This window comes from Poecilia formosa, unplaced genomic scaffold, assembly GCF_000485575.1.
Source record: "Poecilia formosa unplaced genomic scaffold, Poecilia_formosa-5.1.2 Scaffold9, whole genome shotgun sequence".
In the NCBI taxonomy this organism is placed as follows: Eukaryota; Metazoa; Chordata; class Actinopteri; order Cyprinodontiformes; family Poeciliidae; genus Poecilia; species Poecilia formosa.
This window is the reverse complement of record NW_006799948.1, coordinates 2,592,115-2,605,234: the sequence shown is the minus strand read 5'-3', so window position 1 is coordinate 2,605,234 and position 13,120 is coordinate 2,592,115. Positions and strand designations below refer to the sequence as shown.

The 13,120-nt window shown below is 41.7% G+C and overlaps 1 protein-coding gene across 9 annotated transcripts in view; it reads left to right on the top strand.

Annotated features, from left to right (window-relative positions):
• Positions 1–13,120, top strand: part of cald1a (caldesmon 1a) — a 126,883-nt gene that overhangs the window by 106,160 nt on the left and 7,603 nt on the right. For 5 of the 9 annotated variants that reach the window (XR_478147.2, XM_016664054.1, XM_007578526.2 and 2 more), the window contains exons 3-12: positions 1,965–2,102; positions 3,841–4,240; positions 4,596–4,628; positions 4,737–4,847; positions 5,394–5,500; positions 6,587–6,854; positions 8,582–8,719; positions 12,055–12,098; positions 12,202–12,277; positions 12,425–12,562. Coding sequence is in view for 8 of the 9 variants with exons in the window: in XM_016664054.1 (XP_016519540.1) it covers positions 1,965–2,102; positions 3,841–4,240; positions 4,596–4,628; positions 4,737–4,847; positions 5,394–5,500; positions 6,587–6,854; positions 8,582–8,719; positions 12,055–12,098; positions 12,202–12,277; positions 12,425–12,562 (1,453 nt within the window). In the remaining variant the exon portion in view is untranslated. The remainder of the gene's footprint in view (positions 1–1,964; positions 2,103–3,840; positions 4,241–4,595; positions 4,629–4,736; positions 4,848–5,393; positions 5,501–6,586; positions 6,855–8,581; positions 8,720–12,054; positions 12,099–12,201; positions 12,278–12,424; positions 12,563–13,120) is intronic. The other 4 variants (XM_007578542.2, XM_016664058.1, XM_007578572.2 and 1 more) reach the window with 4 other exon arrangements.

The window sequence follows — 13,120 nt, the reverse complement described above, 5'->3', positions numbered from 1 at the left end:
GGCAGCGGCGACGAAGCGTGGAACTCTGTTCATGAACGTGAGGTGGCCCGATTTCAACCAGAAGTCCTAAAATTTAAAGTGGGGGTGGGGGAAACACCAAAATGATGACTTTGATGTCGGGCATCCATATTTAAGAGGTAGTTTAGTATCGGAGGTACTTGGAAGTGCAGCATCTTCCATGTAAACTGCTTATTGTAGCTCACGTTCGGTCGCACCTTCCTGGATCCCGTAAGCCGACACTGGCCCCAGAGGAAGGCCTGGACTTGTTGCTTTTCATCACATCTTTAAAGGGAAATAGACCGTGAACTTTTTTATTACCTTCTTATGATGTCTTGTTGATGCAGGGCATTAAATAGATGTAACCACAGTGTTGTTCTTTGCCTCTTTTTTTTTTTTCTTTTACAACAGTACATCCTTGGTAATGTCTGGGCATTGTAGTAAATAGAGCAAGAAAGTTGTAAAACCTAATTCAAAATCCAGATGTTTACCCATGTCCAAGACTCGACCTCCTCTGGCCGTTATCCCATCTGCTGGAGGCTTGACCAGATACCTCCAGGTGGAAAATCAGCAGCAGCTGAAAAGCTGCTGTTGTTTTTTTTTATTGTTGTTGTTTGAAGCAGTAAAATGTCTTTGATTTTTATTGCCTGCACTTCCCGCCGCTTAATCGGCACACTTGTTTAGAAAACAGTGTGAAATGTAGAAACATTTGAGATTAAATTTTAAAAAACGATCTAAGAGTGGAAAACATATTTTTAAAGAAACTGATTTTTTCCCCCCCTTTTTACAAAATTACTAATTTCACTATTGTTTACATCATAGATTTCAATAAAATAAGTACAACTGAAGCATTGTTTTAAGTGAAAGATGCACCAAGAAATCAACTCATGATCAGAATTGACTTTTTCTTTTTTCCCCTTCTGCCTGCCTTTTCTGGTGGTCGAAAAATCAGATATTGTTTAGATCAGTGAATGCAGCATATCTACTACGTCATGCAACACTCTTCGGTGCGGAAGTTGTTCCAGAAGGATTAGCTGTGTTTTTCTGGAACACATCACCAGGGAGTGATCCTAACTAGGTGCCTGAACCGCTACAAGTCTGACTTACTGCCGTCAATGTGGACCAGGTTCTGATGGTGGTCACACTGGAACCTGACAGCACATATAAAGGGGTCTCCATGTCCATAAAACACATGTGGACTGGTTGGGTGAACTTCCATGCACCTTTAGGATCCTGCTAAGGGTTTTCCATGGCCTGGATGAAAACCAGAGTATTCCCAGGCTCACCATTCCAGTTCAATTAAAGATTAAATAACGTGACGCTTTTAGCATGCGGATAAGTGCATCCCTTGCAAAAACATACAAGATTATCACTGCTGTAATTGAATTAATGTACCTTTGACATACATGTCTATAGTTACTGGCTCATTCCCGTCATGTCAGCACAAAAGAACAACTTGTCTCTTGATTTTATTTCAACTTTTCGTTTAATTTTGTTCATGTTCGAGAATCCCAATTCCTGGTTTTAATGCGTTTCTCAAAAAATTAACTGTTAAGATCGCTTATAATTTAGACCAGATTTGGACAATCCCGAAACACTTTCATGGCTCTCTCTTATCCGCAGCCAAGCGAGGTCTCAGGCTGAGTTTTTATCGCTCGTGAAAACTGCAGCCTCGATAAGAAGTATTAGATGTCTCACAGCTGACAGGTCAGCGTGATAAGAGAAAAGGAGTGGGGCGGGGGGTGTGAGGGAAAAAAACCCCCCGAAGCAAATCCATCAGCTCTGGTCACTGTGGTGATTACAGTCCAATTTAAAGAATCATTCACTTTGAAGTTTCTGACTTGGAGGTTTAATTGAGGAAGGGAAGAAGGGTTGAAAGTTGGCTTAAGAGGGGAAAAAAAAAAAGAAGAAAATGTCCTTTCGTCCTCTCACTTGGCTTTTCTTCTTCTTCTTCTCGCTGCCCTCAGCATGCTCAGGAACGATGACGACGAGGAGGAGGCGGCCCGGGAGAGGAGGCGCAGGGCGCGTCAGGAGAGGCTGAGGAACCGGGAGAGCGAGGAGCCCAGCAGCCAGCCGGACGGCGCCGTCTTGACCAACAGCCACAGGTGACGCTCGCGCTGAAACACGACTGTACGAACTTCTTGGCTCCCAGTGTCGCTGTTAAATTAGGGCTGGAAACAAAAATGCAAATTATAGCGAACGGTTCAGCTCTCCCTCAGCAGGGGGGAAGTTTCCTGCTGGTACAGAGTTCAGCTTTTTAAGCCACAAACTAGAATAGCTGAGTAAATGGCGCTTCTTCATCTCAAATGAAATGTCGATGACCTAGATAGTGAATAAAGCAAGCAGCAAATTGGGAGGACTTCCTTTCTAGAAGAAAAAAAAAAATCCATGCTTGGTGTCTCAGTAATGTATGATCTCATCTGAAAAATAGCCAAAAAGGAAAAAAATCCATTGCGTTCCATTGGTTGTTTGATGAATCGTCTTTGCAACAGTGGAAGTGGTGGGATGAACTGACATCCAGAAATACAAACGTCGCTTTGTGGTCATGAATGTTTCCTCCCTTTGGGCTCGGAGATGCATCCGGGGCTGGTCAAACAACAAGGGGTCTGTGCCCGAGGACGCGGAGACGCGACCAAGCAATAAACCATTGTTGATCGTTTGCAGTGAGCGATAATGTTTGCCAGACGTTTTAGGCCAGAGCAGTTTGAGTCACGCTGGTTTTGAGCGAGGTCGGAGGATATACACTTTCAGACGGTCTGTTTGTGTGTTGGCTTAAGATTGATTACGCGGATGTAGGCATTTGTTTTGGACGTAGGTGTGTAAATGTAAAGTAGTGATTTATTGTGTCCTACCTGCAGTCACGGCAATCTCAGTTTGGAAAAAAAAAATTAAATATTCCTGTTAGCTAAGCGCTAACCAGAGCAGGGTTTCCATTCAGGAATTCATTTGCAACCTTAAAAAAGTTTGAGTTTAATCATTAGCTCTCTATTAATTATTTATATGTTATATATTTTAAATCCTTATAGCTGCTGTTTAACTGAACAGTGTCCGTATTTCCACGTTTACTCGCTGAAACTCTATTTAATCCGTCTTGCCACAAATCTAGTATTACTTCAGAATTACAATTAAACAAAGTAACTACAAAAATGGGACAGATTCATAATTAATAATTACGTAAGCCAAATAGTGATGCAAACCTTGATTTCCATCACTGTCCATTTCAGTGTTAAAAACCTAACTAATTGTAAAAACATGGTAATAAGAGAATAACAAAAAAAGTTAGCTTTTGAAAAAGTTTCCCTGTTTACTTCACTGATGCACAAACTTCTTTTATTGCTAATTTTTACATAACAGACCACACCACAAAAACTCAACAAACCCATTTTCTCTCAATTCTTGTGCATCCTGTCAGATTTGCCCTGACCCTGAAACTGTTCGATTTTGACCTTTTGCTGAAAGGTTGAAGGACTGAGAGGAAATGGTAAACGGTGTGCAATGAAAAATATTTCTCATCTACTTCGCATTATTCGGCGGCTATGCTAAGAATGTTGTGCTTTAGTATTTTGATGTGCTTTATGTGGTTTTGTTTAGTTTCTCCAGCTCTCCATTATAAGCACATTGATTTACTTTTGAGTCCATATTTTTGGTACCAGATGCTTGAAAATAACGCATCTTAAATGTAATCTTCATTAATAACAAACACAGTGAAATAAACACAACAAAAAAAATTACAAAAACTGTAAAGTGCCCTATAAACACGTTGTCTGAACAGCCGCCGCCTTCTCTGACGTAACGCAAAGATCCCCCGCAGTGAAACAGTTTGTCCTCTTCCTCTCCCCGTAGCGTGACAGAGTCCGTCTCTGTGAGCAGCTCCTACGGCGGCGGCGGGGACGACGAGGAGCTGGCCTTGCAGGAGCGCATGGCCAAGCGCGAGGAGAGGCGGCAAAGGCGCATGAAGGAGGCGCTGGAGAGGCAGAAGCAGCTGGAACCCGCTGGCGACGGCGACGGCCAGGAGAAGAACAGCACAGAGGAGGAACGGCAACCCTGGCGCAGCCGCCGCTACCGTGACACCGTGGAGGACGAGGAGAAGACTGAGAGCAGCAGCTCGAGGCGGGAGGAGAAAGAGCAAGAGGAACCTAGAGAGGAGGAAGAGGAGCCTGCTCCTGAGGAGTTAGAGGAGGAGGAGGAGGAGAAAGTTGAAGTTGTGGAAACCAAACCAAGAAAGTCTAATCTGAGAGAACAGGTCAGTCATGGTCATCTGTTTTGTAGTTTTCAGGCATTAACACCAACTTTTTAACATTACAACATATTTTATTGTGATTTTATGTGACAGTTGTGGATAATTGTGAAACAGAGGGACTTTTTTTAAACTCTGCTGAAGAAATTGATGATTGTAAATCTTGTAGACAGCTGGTGGCATTGGATCTATTTCCAGGGGCCAGGTTAAGGTTTGTCAGGTTTTATTTTTAAATCATGAGCATCTATCATATAAAATCCCAATGGAACACATTGAAATTTGTGGAAAATTCAGAAAAGTTCACGGGGTTAAATGACTTTTTGCTGACAAATACCTGCAAACACGATGCTTGTCTCTGCAGGCATCAGCAGAGGAGAGTGCAATGCAACACAAGGTATGCCAGCCAAGTCCCTTGGAGATTTCTTTCTCTTTATTTTAGCACAAATCCTTGAGCGAATCCCAGATTTGTGCTTCAAAGAACTGCTGTAATCCCTTTTCTTAGGATCTCATTGAAGACGAAACCCATTCGGTAGTCAGTGAGAGTTCAAGTCAGGCCAAGTCAGCAAACTCCGAGGCTGAGGAGGATTCAGTAGCATCAGGGGAGGATGAAGAGGTACCTGAGGATGATTATGTAGATATCCCAACAGAGAGCAAGAGTTTATTACTAAATGACATTGAAGAGGACTTTGAGGTATCTGATATACAGCAATCAGAGGATAATGAGGTATCATACACGCGGTAAGAACTACAGTGTAGGTGTGCTGCACCGCTTCAAACGAAAGATCTTCCTGGGTAACTTCAGCGTCACAATCAGACTTCTTAAGGAGTTCGGTAAAGAGCAAAAAAGAAAAAGAAAAAAATGTGGTGCGATTAACCGAGCGGGACGCTGAAATTACCCGAGCACCTGGTGTCTGTGGCGTGGTCCGCACCGTAACCGAGGCAACTCCGTTACGTTCCACAGAGTGGTGGTCACTGTGTTCCTTCTGCAACTCTTCCACTTCGACAACTCGTCACGTTTCAGTCACGTCTTATTTGGATTTTGTTCACAATCGACCACTCCCTCCCTCCTTTCTGCGTCTCCGCCCCTTTTTTAACCTCATGCCCCTCATTGTCGCTGTTGTCGTTTGTGTGTGTGTGTGTGTGTGTGTGTGTGTGGCAGCAGGTGAACGAGAGAGAAGAGTCTGAGGAGGATCAGAGGAAGCATAACGGAGGACTGCATGATGAGGCGGCTCCCAAACAGCACAGGAAACCCGAGAGGACCCTCAGGTGCGCACCTGCTGCGTCTCTGTCTGCTTCTCGTGCCGACGATGCGGTCGTCTTAAATATTTCTGAACTTTTCACCAAGTTGAAACCGGGTTAATTAGCCGTTGTGGGACGTTTGTGAAGATTTCACACTGTATAAAATATGTTCCTTTATGAAACTTATCTTATCCAGTGTCAGTTCATTACTTTATTATTAACCGATTTATCTTTATAGTTAATGTTATCCATCACCTGTTTATCTGTCCATGTATCCATCTATCTGGTCATCTCTCCATCCATTTCTGTTGAGCTGTTCCTCATTGACTGTCTGCCTAAATAACATTATTTGCACATAAATGTCTCAGAAATGTGGCCTTTTATTAATAAAACAGGAGTGTTAGTATTGTTAGTATTGTGAGAGAAAAGCTGTACTCAGTTATATCACGATAATATAGTAGTAGTGTTCTGAAATTGAAATTGTATAACATTAAGTTGAAATACTAGACTGAAATTACATTACAATAGTAAAATTGTAATGATACAAGAAAAAACATTGTAATGTTAGAATAGTTGTAAGACAAAAGCTCATATTACGAGAATAGATGTATATTACCAGAATGAAGTCATAATATTAGTAAAATGAAATGGTAACTTTACAACTTCCGCATGAAAAATAATTAAAATGAGGAATGTTGAGCGTCTTGTGAAGTGATACTTTGGTAAAGATGTGTTTAATCTTTAAACGCATCAGCATCAAATTATTATCAGCAGCAGGACTTTTGTTTCGAAGAAAGAATCATGGACTTGATGAGCAAGTCACAAATCTTTGCTACTTTCTTGTAATTTTACGACTTTATTCTGCTAGCATAACTTTATTGTGTATTCGTCAACACTTTATGGAACCACTTTTTGTTGCAATTCCAGCTGCAGGTCTTTTGGGGGAACAACTCAATCTGCTTTGCGACTCTAGCCAGAAACGTTTCGCAAGCAGTACTGTGTGTATTTTTTATGTTCTCTGAGAGAAAATCCCTCGGTGTCTGTGTTTAAATATTAAGCTCAGATCAAATGTCAAGCGGGTAACCCTAGTCGGTGTTTTCGTGTCCGCCTCAGCCGCGGCAGCGTCCGTTCCCCCGAGGTGTCCGCCAGCGACGAGCAGGACGACGACGCCCGCCTAGAGGCAGAGCGCAAGCTGGAGGAGCTGAAGCGCAGGCGCGATGACGCCGAGAGCGAGGAGTTTGAGAGGATGAGGCAGAAGCAGCAGGAGGCCGAAGCCGAGCTGGAGGAGCTGAAGAGGAAGCGGGAGGAGAGGAGGAAGGTGCTGGAGGAGGAGGAGAGGCAGCGGAAGCAGGAGGAGGCCGAACGGAAAGCCAGAGAGGAGGTAATGCTTCACTGACGGTGCTTTCACCTTTTTCTTCTTCGACGATGGCAGACTCTAGATCTGCGCTTCACACTGAAGTCCTCGCCCTATTTATTAACTCTTAATCCACCGTCTGTCGCTCTTTCCTCTTCCCCTCACCACGATGTCTTTCTGTGAATCTTCCTTTGTGTCGTCGTGTTCGCCTAAACGGAGGCGTCATCGCTTTTTCCTTCCACCCGAGGGCTCCCGCCGTCACCCGGGCCGGCTCGTCTTTGTTGATCTTGGCACCGAACGTGGCGGCCCGTCTCTCGCCATCGGCCCCCGCTCTCTTCCTCTTGTGTGATGTTAATGAGGCCTTTTGGTTAGTAATTAAAAGATGGCCCAGAGATACAGAGGGACTAATTAACCAAGACAAGGAAGCTGGAAAGGGTTGACACTCTGCCAAGCACAAGCCATTGTCTGAATTTACTACAAACGCCTAGTACGCTAATTGGTTTTTGTAGCAGTTTGTTGGGTTGTTGTCCAAAATGGGCCGTTGTCTGACGGAGGGGGCGAACTGTAAATAAGAATATCTTCTGAGGAGCTTAGCAGGTCGGTAACTTGCTGCAGTTGGTCAACTAAATTGGTTTGATTCGTCTTTAATTGGTTCTGATTGTCTGATTGTTTGACACGTTGTTTCATTTTCCTGGCACCGTCCTTGGATATGAATATATTTCAAGAACATACAGTTCAAAAACAGATTGCTTTTGTTTTTGCTTTTTCATCACACAACAAAATTCATCCAAAGTTTGGATTAATCCAAAATCATTTTTATAAACGTTTACTTTGGTAAAGATGTATTCAAACTAACTAATTCAGATTCAGACTTGGTGGATGTCACAAACTCATGACATTCTCCTAATGGATTTTATTCTACAGAGCAGAATTCTTGGTTCCATTAATTACATTAAAAGCTCCACATCATGACACCGCCACCACCGTGTTGGACTGTCATGTGTTGTTCGTTTTTCTTAATTGATGTTTTGTGGCATATATGCAGGGACTCTCACCTTTTTGAAACATCCTCCTCTGTCTCGTCAGTTCTCCAAATGATTTCCCAGAAGTCTTTGGGGTTGGCGCTGCGGTCAGTGTCGGCTTTGGCCTTGGAACGTTCAGCTCCCACTGAGGCTATTTTTGCCCAGTTTCTTGCTGTTGCACACTGACCCTTAGATTTTCTTGAGGTCTTCAGTTGTTTTGGGTTCATTTGCGACCTCCTGGGCAAGAATTTGATTGGCTCAGCGAGAACGTTTGGTAGATCAGCGACTCATGGGATGGTTCAACACCGCTCCACGTTTTCGCCATTAGTAGATAATGGCTCTCACTGTGGTTCACTGAAGTCCCAAAGCCTTAGAAATGGCCTGGTATCATTTCCCAGACTGATAGATGTTTATGACTTTGTTTCCAAACCTTTCTTGTATTTCTTTAGATTGCGGCTTATGAGGATAATCTGTAAATTTTTGATTGGTTTTGAAAGCTTATTTCCCTACATAAATTAAATAATCACTTACAACCGACAAAAAGAAAAAAAAAAGGTGCAGAAACCGATGAAATCTGTAAGGTTGTTGTTTTTTTTTCCTCTCCTATCCTACAATATTACTTATGAAGAGTTTTAGTGGATTGCTGGTTTGACAGTGTCCAGCAGCTTCAGCAATAACAAAACGAATGTAAAAGTAAAGATCAAGCCTGCCTCGTCTGTCTGTCTGCCGCAGGAGGAGAAGAGGAAGATGAAAGAGGAGATTGAAAGGAGACGGGCCGAGGCTGCGGAGAAGAGGCAGAAGGTGGACGACACCGTGGACGGGGAGGGGAAACCGTTCAAGTGCGTCAGTCCTCGAGGCTCTTCTCTCAAGGTAAGCTCACCTTCTCGAGCTGTCACTTCAAGCTCACATTAATTATTCTTTTAAAATCGGCTCCATTCCTTCAAACCTCTCATTCCATGATGGTGAACTCAGGAGGAAAAGTCCTCCAACCACCAAACCGATCTGGTTAAAGTAAAGAAAACTCTGAGGGCGGGGAGGCTGAAATGTATCTTTAAACCTAAAACGTTGTTGCTTGATTTATTTTTTATTTTATTTTTTTGGCTTCTATATCTGTCTCCATTAGGGACGGACTGGTACAAGATTCTCACGGTATGTTGTTAACCTGCAGGGAAAATACCATCATATTACAGTCTAATCGAGTGTGAGCATGGTCTAATTACCCGGCATTCAGGCTACAGGCTCATTCCTTCATGAATAATGATGACACTATGAAGCCAAGCAAGGCGAAAAACATGAAGATTTTTGAAATGCTGGAATTAAAATTTTGTCCTGAGATCTTTTATTCAGTTGTGTTATGATTTCTGGTCGGATATAAAATAGTTTTTCTTGTTGCAGCAGGTAGAAACTACTTGCTGCAACCTGTTTTGTTTTATAACAAAACTCACAACAAACTCTGAGTACAAGTTGTTTTGTAATTTCTTTAAACGTTTTTTTTGTACATGCCAAAGATCCTAAGCCGTTGTTGAAACGGCGCCCCTGGTGGCCAAAAGTGAGACGTTTTAATTTAATACAAAGGTACAGCTTTAAAACTTACTCTTACAATCACTGCTCTGGATAGACAAATAGTGAACAGGTACATTTTCACAGCGTTGCATCTTTTGCCTAAAATCTCCCTCATCTGGCAGTACTTCAAAGTTTTTACTCATTATCCAAAATGTTAAAAGATTAAGACTTCACTGCACCTCTCGTCCTCTTTAGGTCTTATTTATGAAGAGTTATCTCACAAAGATCAAGCATTTCGCACAAATGAAGAGAAGTTCAGTGACTCTTTAAAAGTCTGCAGATACCTTATCCTGTTTATCACAAATAAACATACATAAAAAAAATCCCCATTCTGTGTCCCACACTTCCTTTCCTCTTCATAAAGCTGTCTAAGTTTAAGTAACTTAAATGTGAATAAATGTCTCCAGTGTTGCCAGAAGTCAACTCCCACATGCTGAAAACCGAGGGGGATTTTCAGCGTGTGGAGAAAATCTAATTATGGACATTTAGCAGTAATATGGTCCTGGCCCAGAGAGACCCCCAGACTAAATGAGGGCTCTGATGGTGAGCTCTGATCACACCAGAGTCCTAAATGTCGCCGGGTTGTAAATAAATTTCAATTCTCCACCTTTCAGACACAGCCTTACTTTGTCATCATGTTCACTGTAGGTACTGTTGTGCATGTGTGTTGGGGGGTGTTTTTATGCATGTGTGTTTGCATGTCGTACAAGATTGCTAATGAAGGAACTTAAGGTTGTGATTTTGTTGGAATGTGTGCATTTTTACACAGCTGCACTTAGAAATTGTGGCTTCCAGCAGTTTAAACATCTATACGGTTAATGTTCGTATTGGACATCACAGAAATGTGCGACATTGTCACTGTCATTTTCAACGTATTAAAAATGACAGTTCTAACCATCAGAACGGCTAATAAAAAGTTTTTCCTGCAACTTTCACTATATGTGGGAATGTTTGGCAGCCCCAAACCTTCCCACTCAGGAATCTGACTTCAGTGCAACAGTTTTCAAAAAATGAATCCAGTATTATCCGAGGGGCTTCTTCTTCTTAAATATAATGCTAATGCTGTCGCATACTACAGCCACGGCATCAGAAACAGTCGTTTTAACTGAAACGCTAAACAATTTTTTTGTTTAATGACAGGCAACAAATATCTTTTGAAAAAAATAACCAGAGTACAGTTGTTGGCTCCTTAAAAAAAATTGAGACATAAATTTGATCACATACCACATACTTTTAAGATTATGAATGGTAAACAGATCCTTCAGTTGCAAATCTGCTATCTAGGTATCTGGGCAGCTGGCTAACAAAAGCAGGCTATTTTCTCTAGCTAGCTAGTCGGCTACCTAGCTAGCTAAAAAGAGAGATTAAAAAATATGTTGTTTTTCTGTCTCTTTAAGAGTAGCAGAGGAGCTTGTGTAGGAAATTCAACAACAAAAAAACAGTTCAGTTTAACATTTGTGTTAAGGAGCTAGCAGCTAAGAAACAACTGGAGAGTTAGCAGTAATGTGTACAGATTGACTAATACAGCTTTATACTTTTTTATGGCCTTTGTGATGTCTTGTTTTCTCTTTTAGGTGTACCAGTCCTATAAATGGAGGCAATGTATTAAAAAGAGTTGAATCAATTTCATCTAGCTGCGGTTGTACCATGTAAAATTGCACAAGCTGAGATATATTGGCTTTTTTTTTTTCTTTTGTTTTGTTTTGTTTTGTATTCCATCCAGAAATTGAGCAATTTCCTGCTCAATTTATGTGCTGAGTGAATTTCATGCCTCAGTGAGACCTGTCAAAAGCCTATTTCAGATTTCAAAAAATACAAGCATGCAATTGAGAATATACACTTTTTTCCCCGTTTTTTGACGACGGCGATTTTTATGCATCCTGTTACATTAAAAGCATAGATAATTATGCCTCACTGCTTGGAAAAAGCTCACAGCGCAACCCGCATCTCCAAGTGCGCGCATTTCCGTTATCAGCCGTCAACCAGCATAACCCTGGTTTGTGTTGTAGATAAAGCAGAGACGGACAGCAGGCCAAATGAAGGACAGGCTGCAGGGATGTGCAGGAAAGCGATTAGGGTTAACAGGATTACTTTAACTGCGTTCGGGTGGATGCAGCTCTTTATAAAAAAAAAATAAAAATGCGTCTGAGAATGGGGAATTTCCTGTTGGGAGACTATTTTTGGAACTTCAACATTCGGTAGCAGTCGAGCAAAAGGTTTGTTTTCACAGAGAGAAGGGGGGGAGACAAAAAGAAGGGGAAAACGAGAGCTTTTTCTGAGCATTTGTCTTTTGTCCATCTACAGAACGTTGTGACTGAGGAATGCGGTCCCCTCTTTAAGTCTTCATGTTGTGTATATCATAAACAACCCTCTGAGATTCCCACAGTTCTACAGCAGGGAAGGGAAAGAGCCTGCTCTGTTTGTCTTGTGTTTTCTGCATGTGTGTGCTTGTTTGGAGAGCAACTTTTGCACACAGAGGGGAACAATGAGGGACTTTTTTGATGAGCTCAATCAAGTTTTGGATTTTAGAATTGTCCTCGATGTTAACGTGAGAAAAATCTTTCATCCACAATTAGTAGGGAATAATGTCCAAGTCAGGTACAAAAGCAGTATTTCTAACTCGTTTGGATCTTGTTTTCCAGATTGGAGAAAGAGCAGAATTCCTGAACAAGTCGGCACAGAAAAGGTAGGACTTCATCTAAAAGTTGCCTGTTGGTTATTTTTGTTTGATATTAAAATTAGCTCGATCTGAAATATTTGGGTGTGACATATTAATGTCGTCTCTGCAGCTCTGTGAAGGCCTCTCATTCTCCTGTGGTGTCCAAGATAGACAACCGGCTGGAGCAGTACACCTCAGCTGCTCAGGTCTGTTGTTTAAGGCTATTTATTCATTATTTACGGGGACAAAATGGCACTGGGTGGGTACGAAATCTTGTCTTTTTAATAAAACATGGCTCAGCCACGGCTACAGCTGCCATCCCTGTTTAACCCGGTCGCTATTCGTCTCCGCAGCGAGAGAACAAGGAGTCCAAATCCCCTCGCTCCACCGTGTTGGATCTTCCCATGGTCACTGACGTACGAAACATTAAGAGCATGTGGGAGAAAGGCAACGTGTTCAGCTCACCTGGAAGTGCTGGAAGCACTTTTAAGGTAAAAGAAAGAAAACTACTAAAACAAAAAGATATTTAATTAATATTTTAATTTTGCCACCTCAATTGAAAGCCTGGACAAAGTAGTGCAGAATTATTCTTGAGTTTTCATGTATCAACACTTTATAGAACCAGCTTTTGATGCAGTTACAGTTATTTTTTTTATGGGATATTTCTCTATCAGCTATGTAAATCCCTTTTACCCTTCTTTATAAGAAGCAAGGCATTCTGGGAAAATTGAAGGAAAATGTTTCAGACCTCCTAGTCAAAACCCGACTCTAGAGACTTACATTTTTGTCTTTTATTAATTTATTTATTTTCGACTCAATTTATTTGAGACTCAATTAGATTGAATGGAGTCCATCTGCAAGCGTCACATTTCAAGTATTATCTCAATAAATCTTCTTTCCTGTTCTTGTAGTACAATATGTCCAAAGCATAATGCTGCCACCACCATCTCTCACTGTAGAGATGTTGTGTTTAGGGTGTTGTGCAGTGTTTTTTTTGTTTTTTTTTTCTACCACACATTGCATTTTACTTGATGACTAAGAGCTATAAC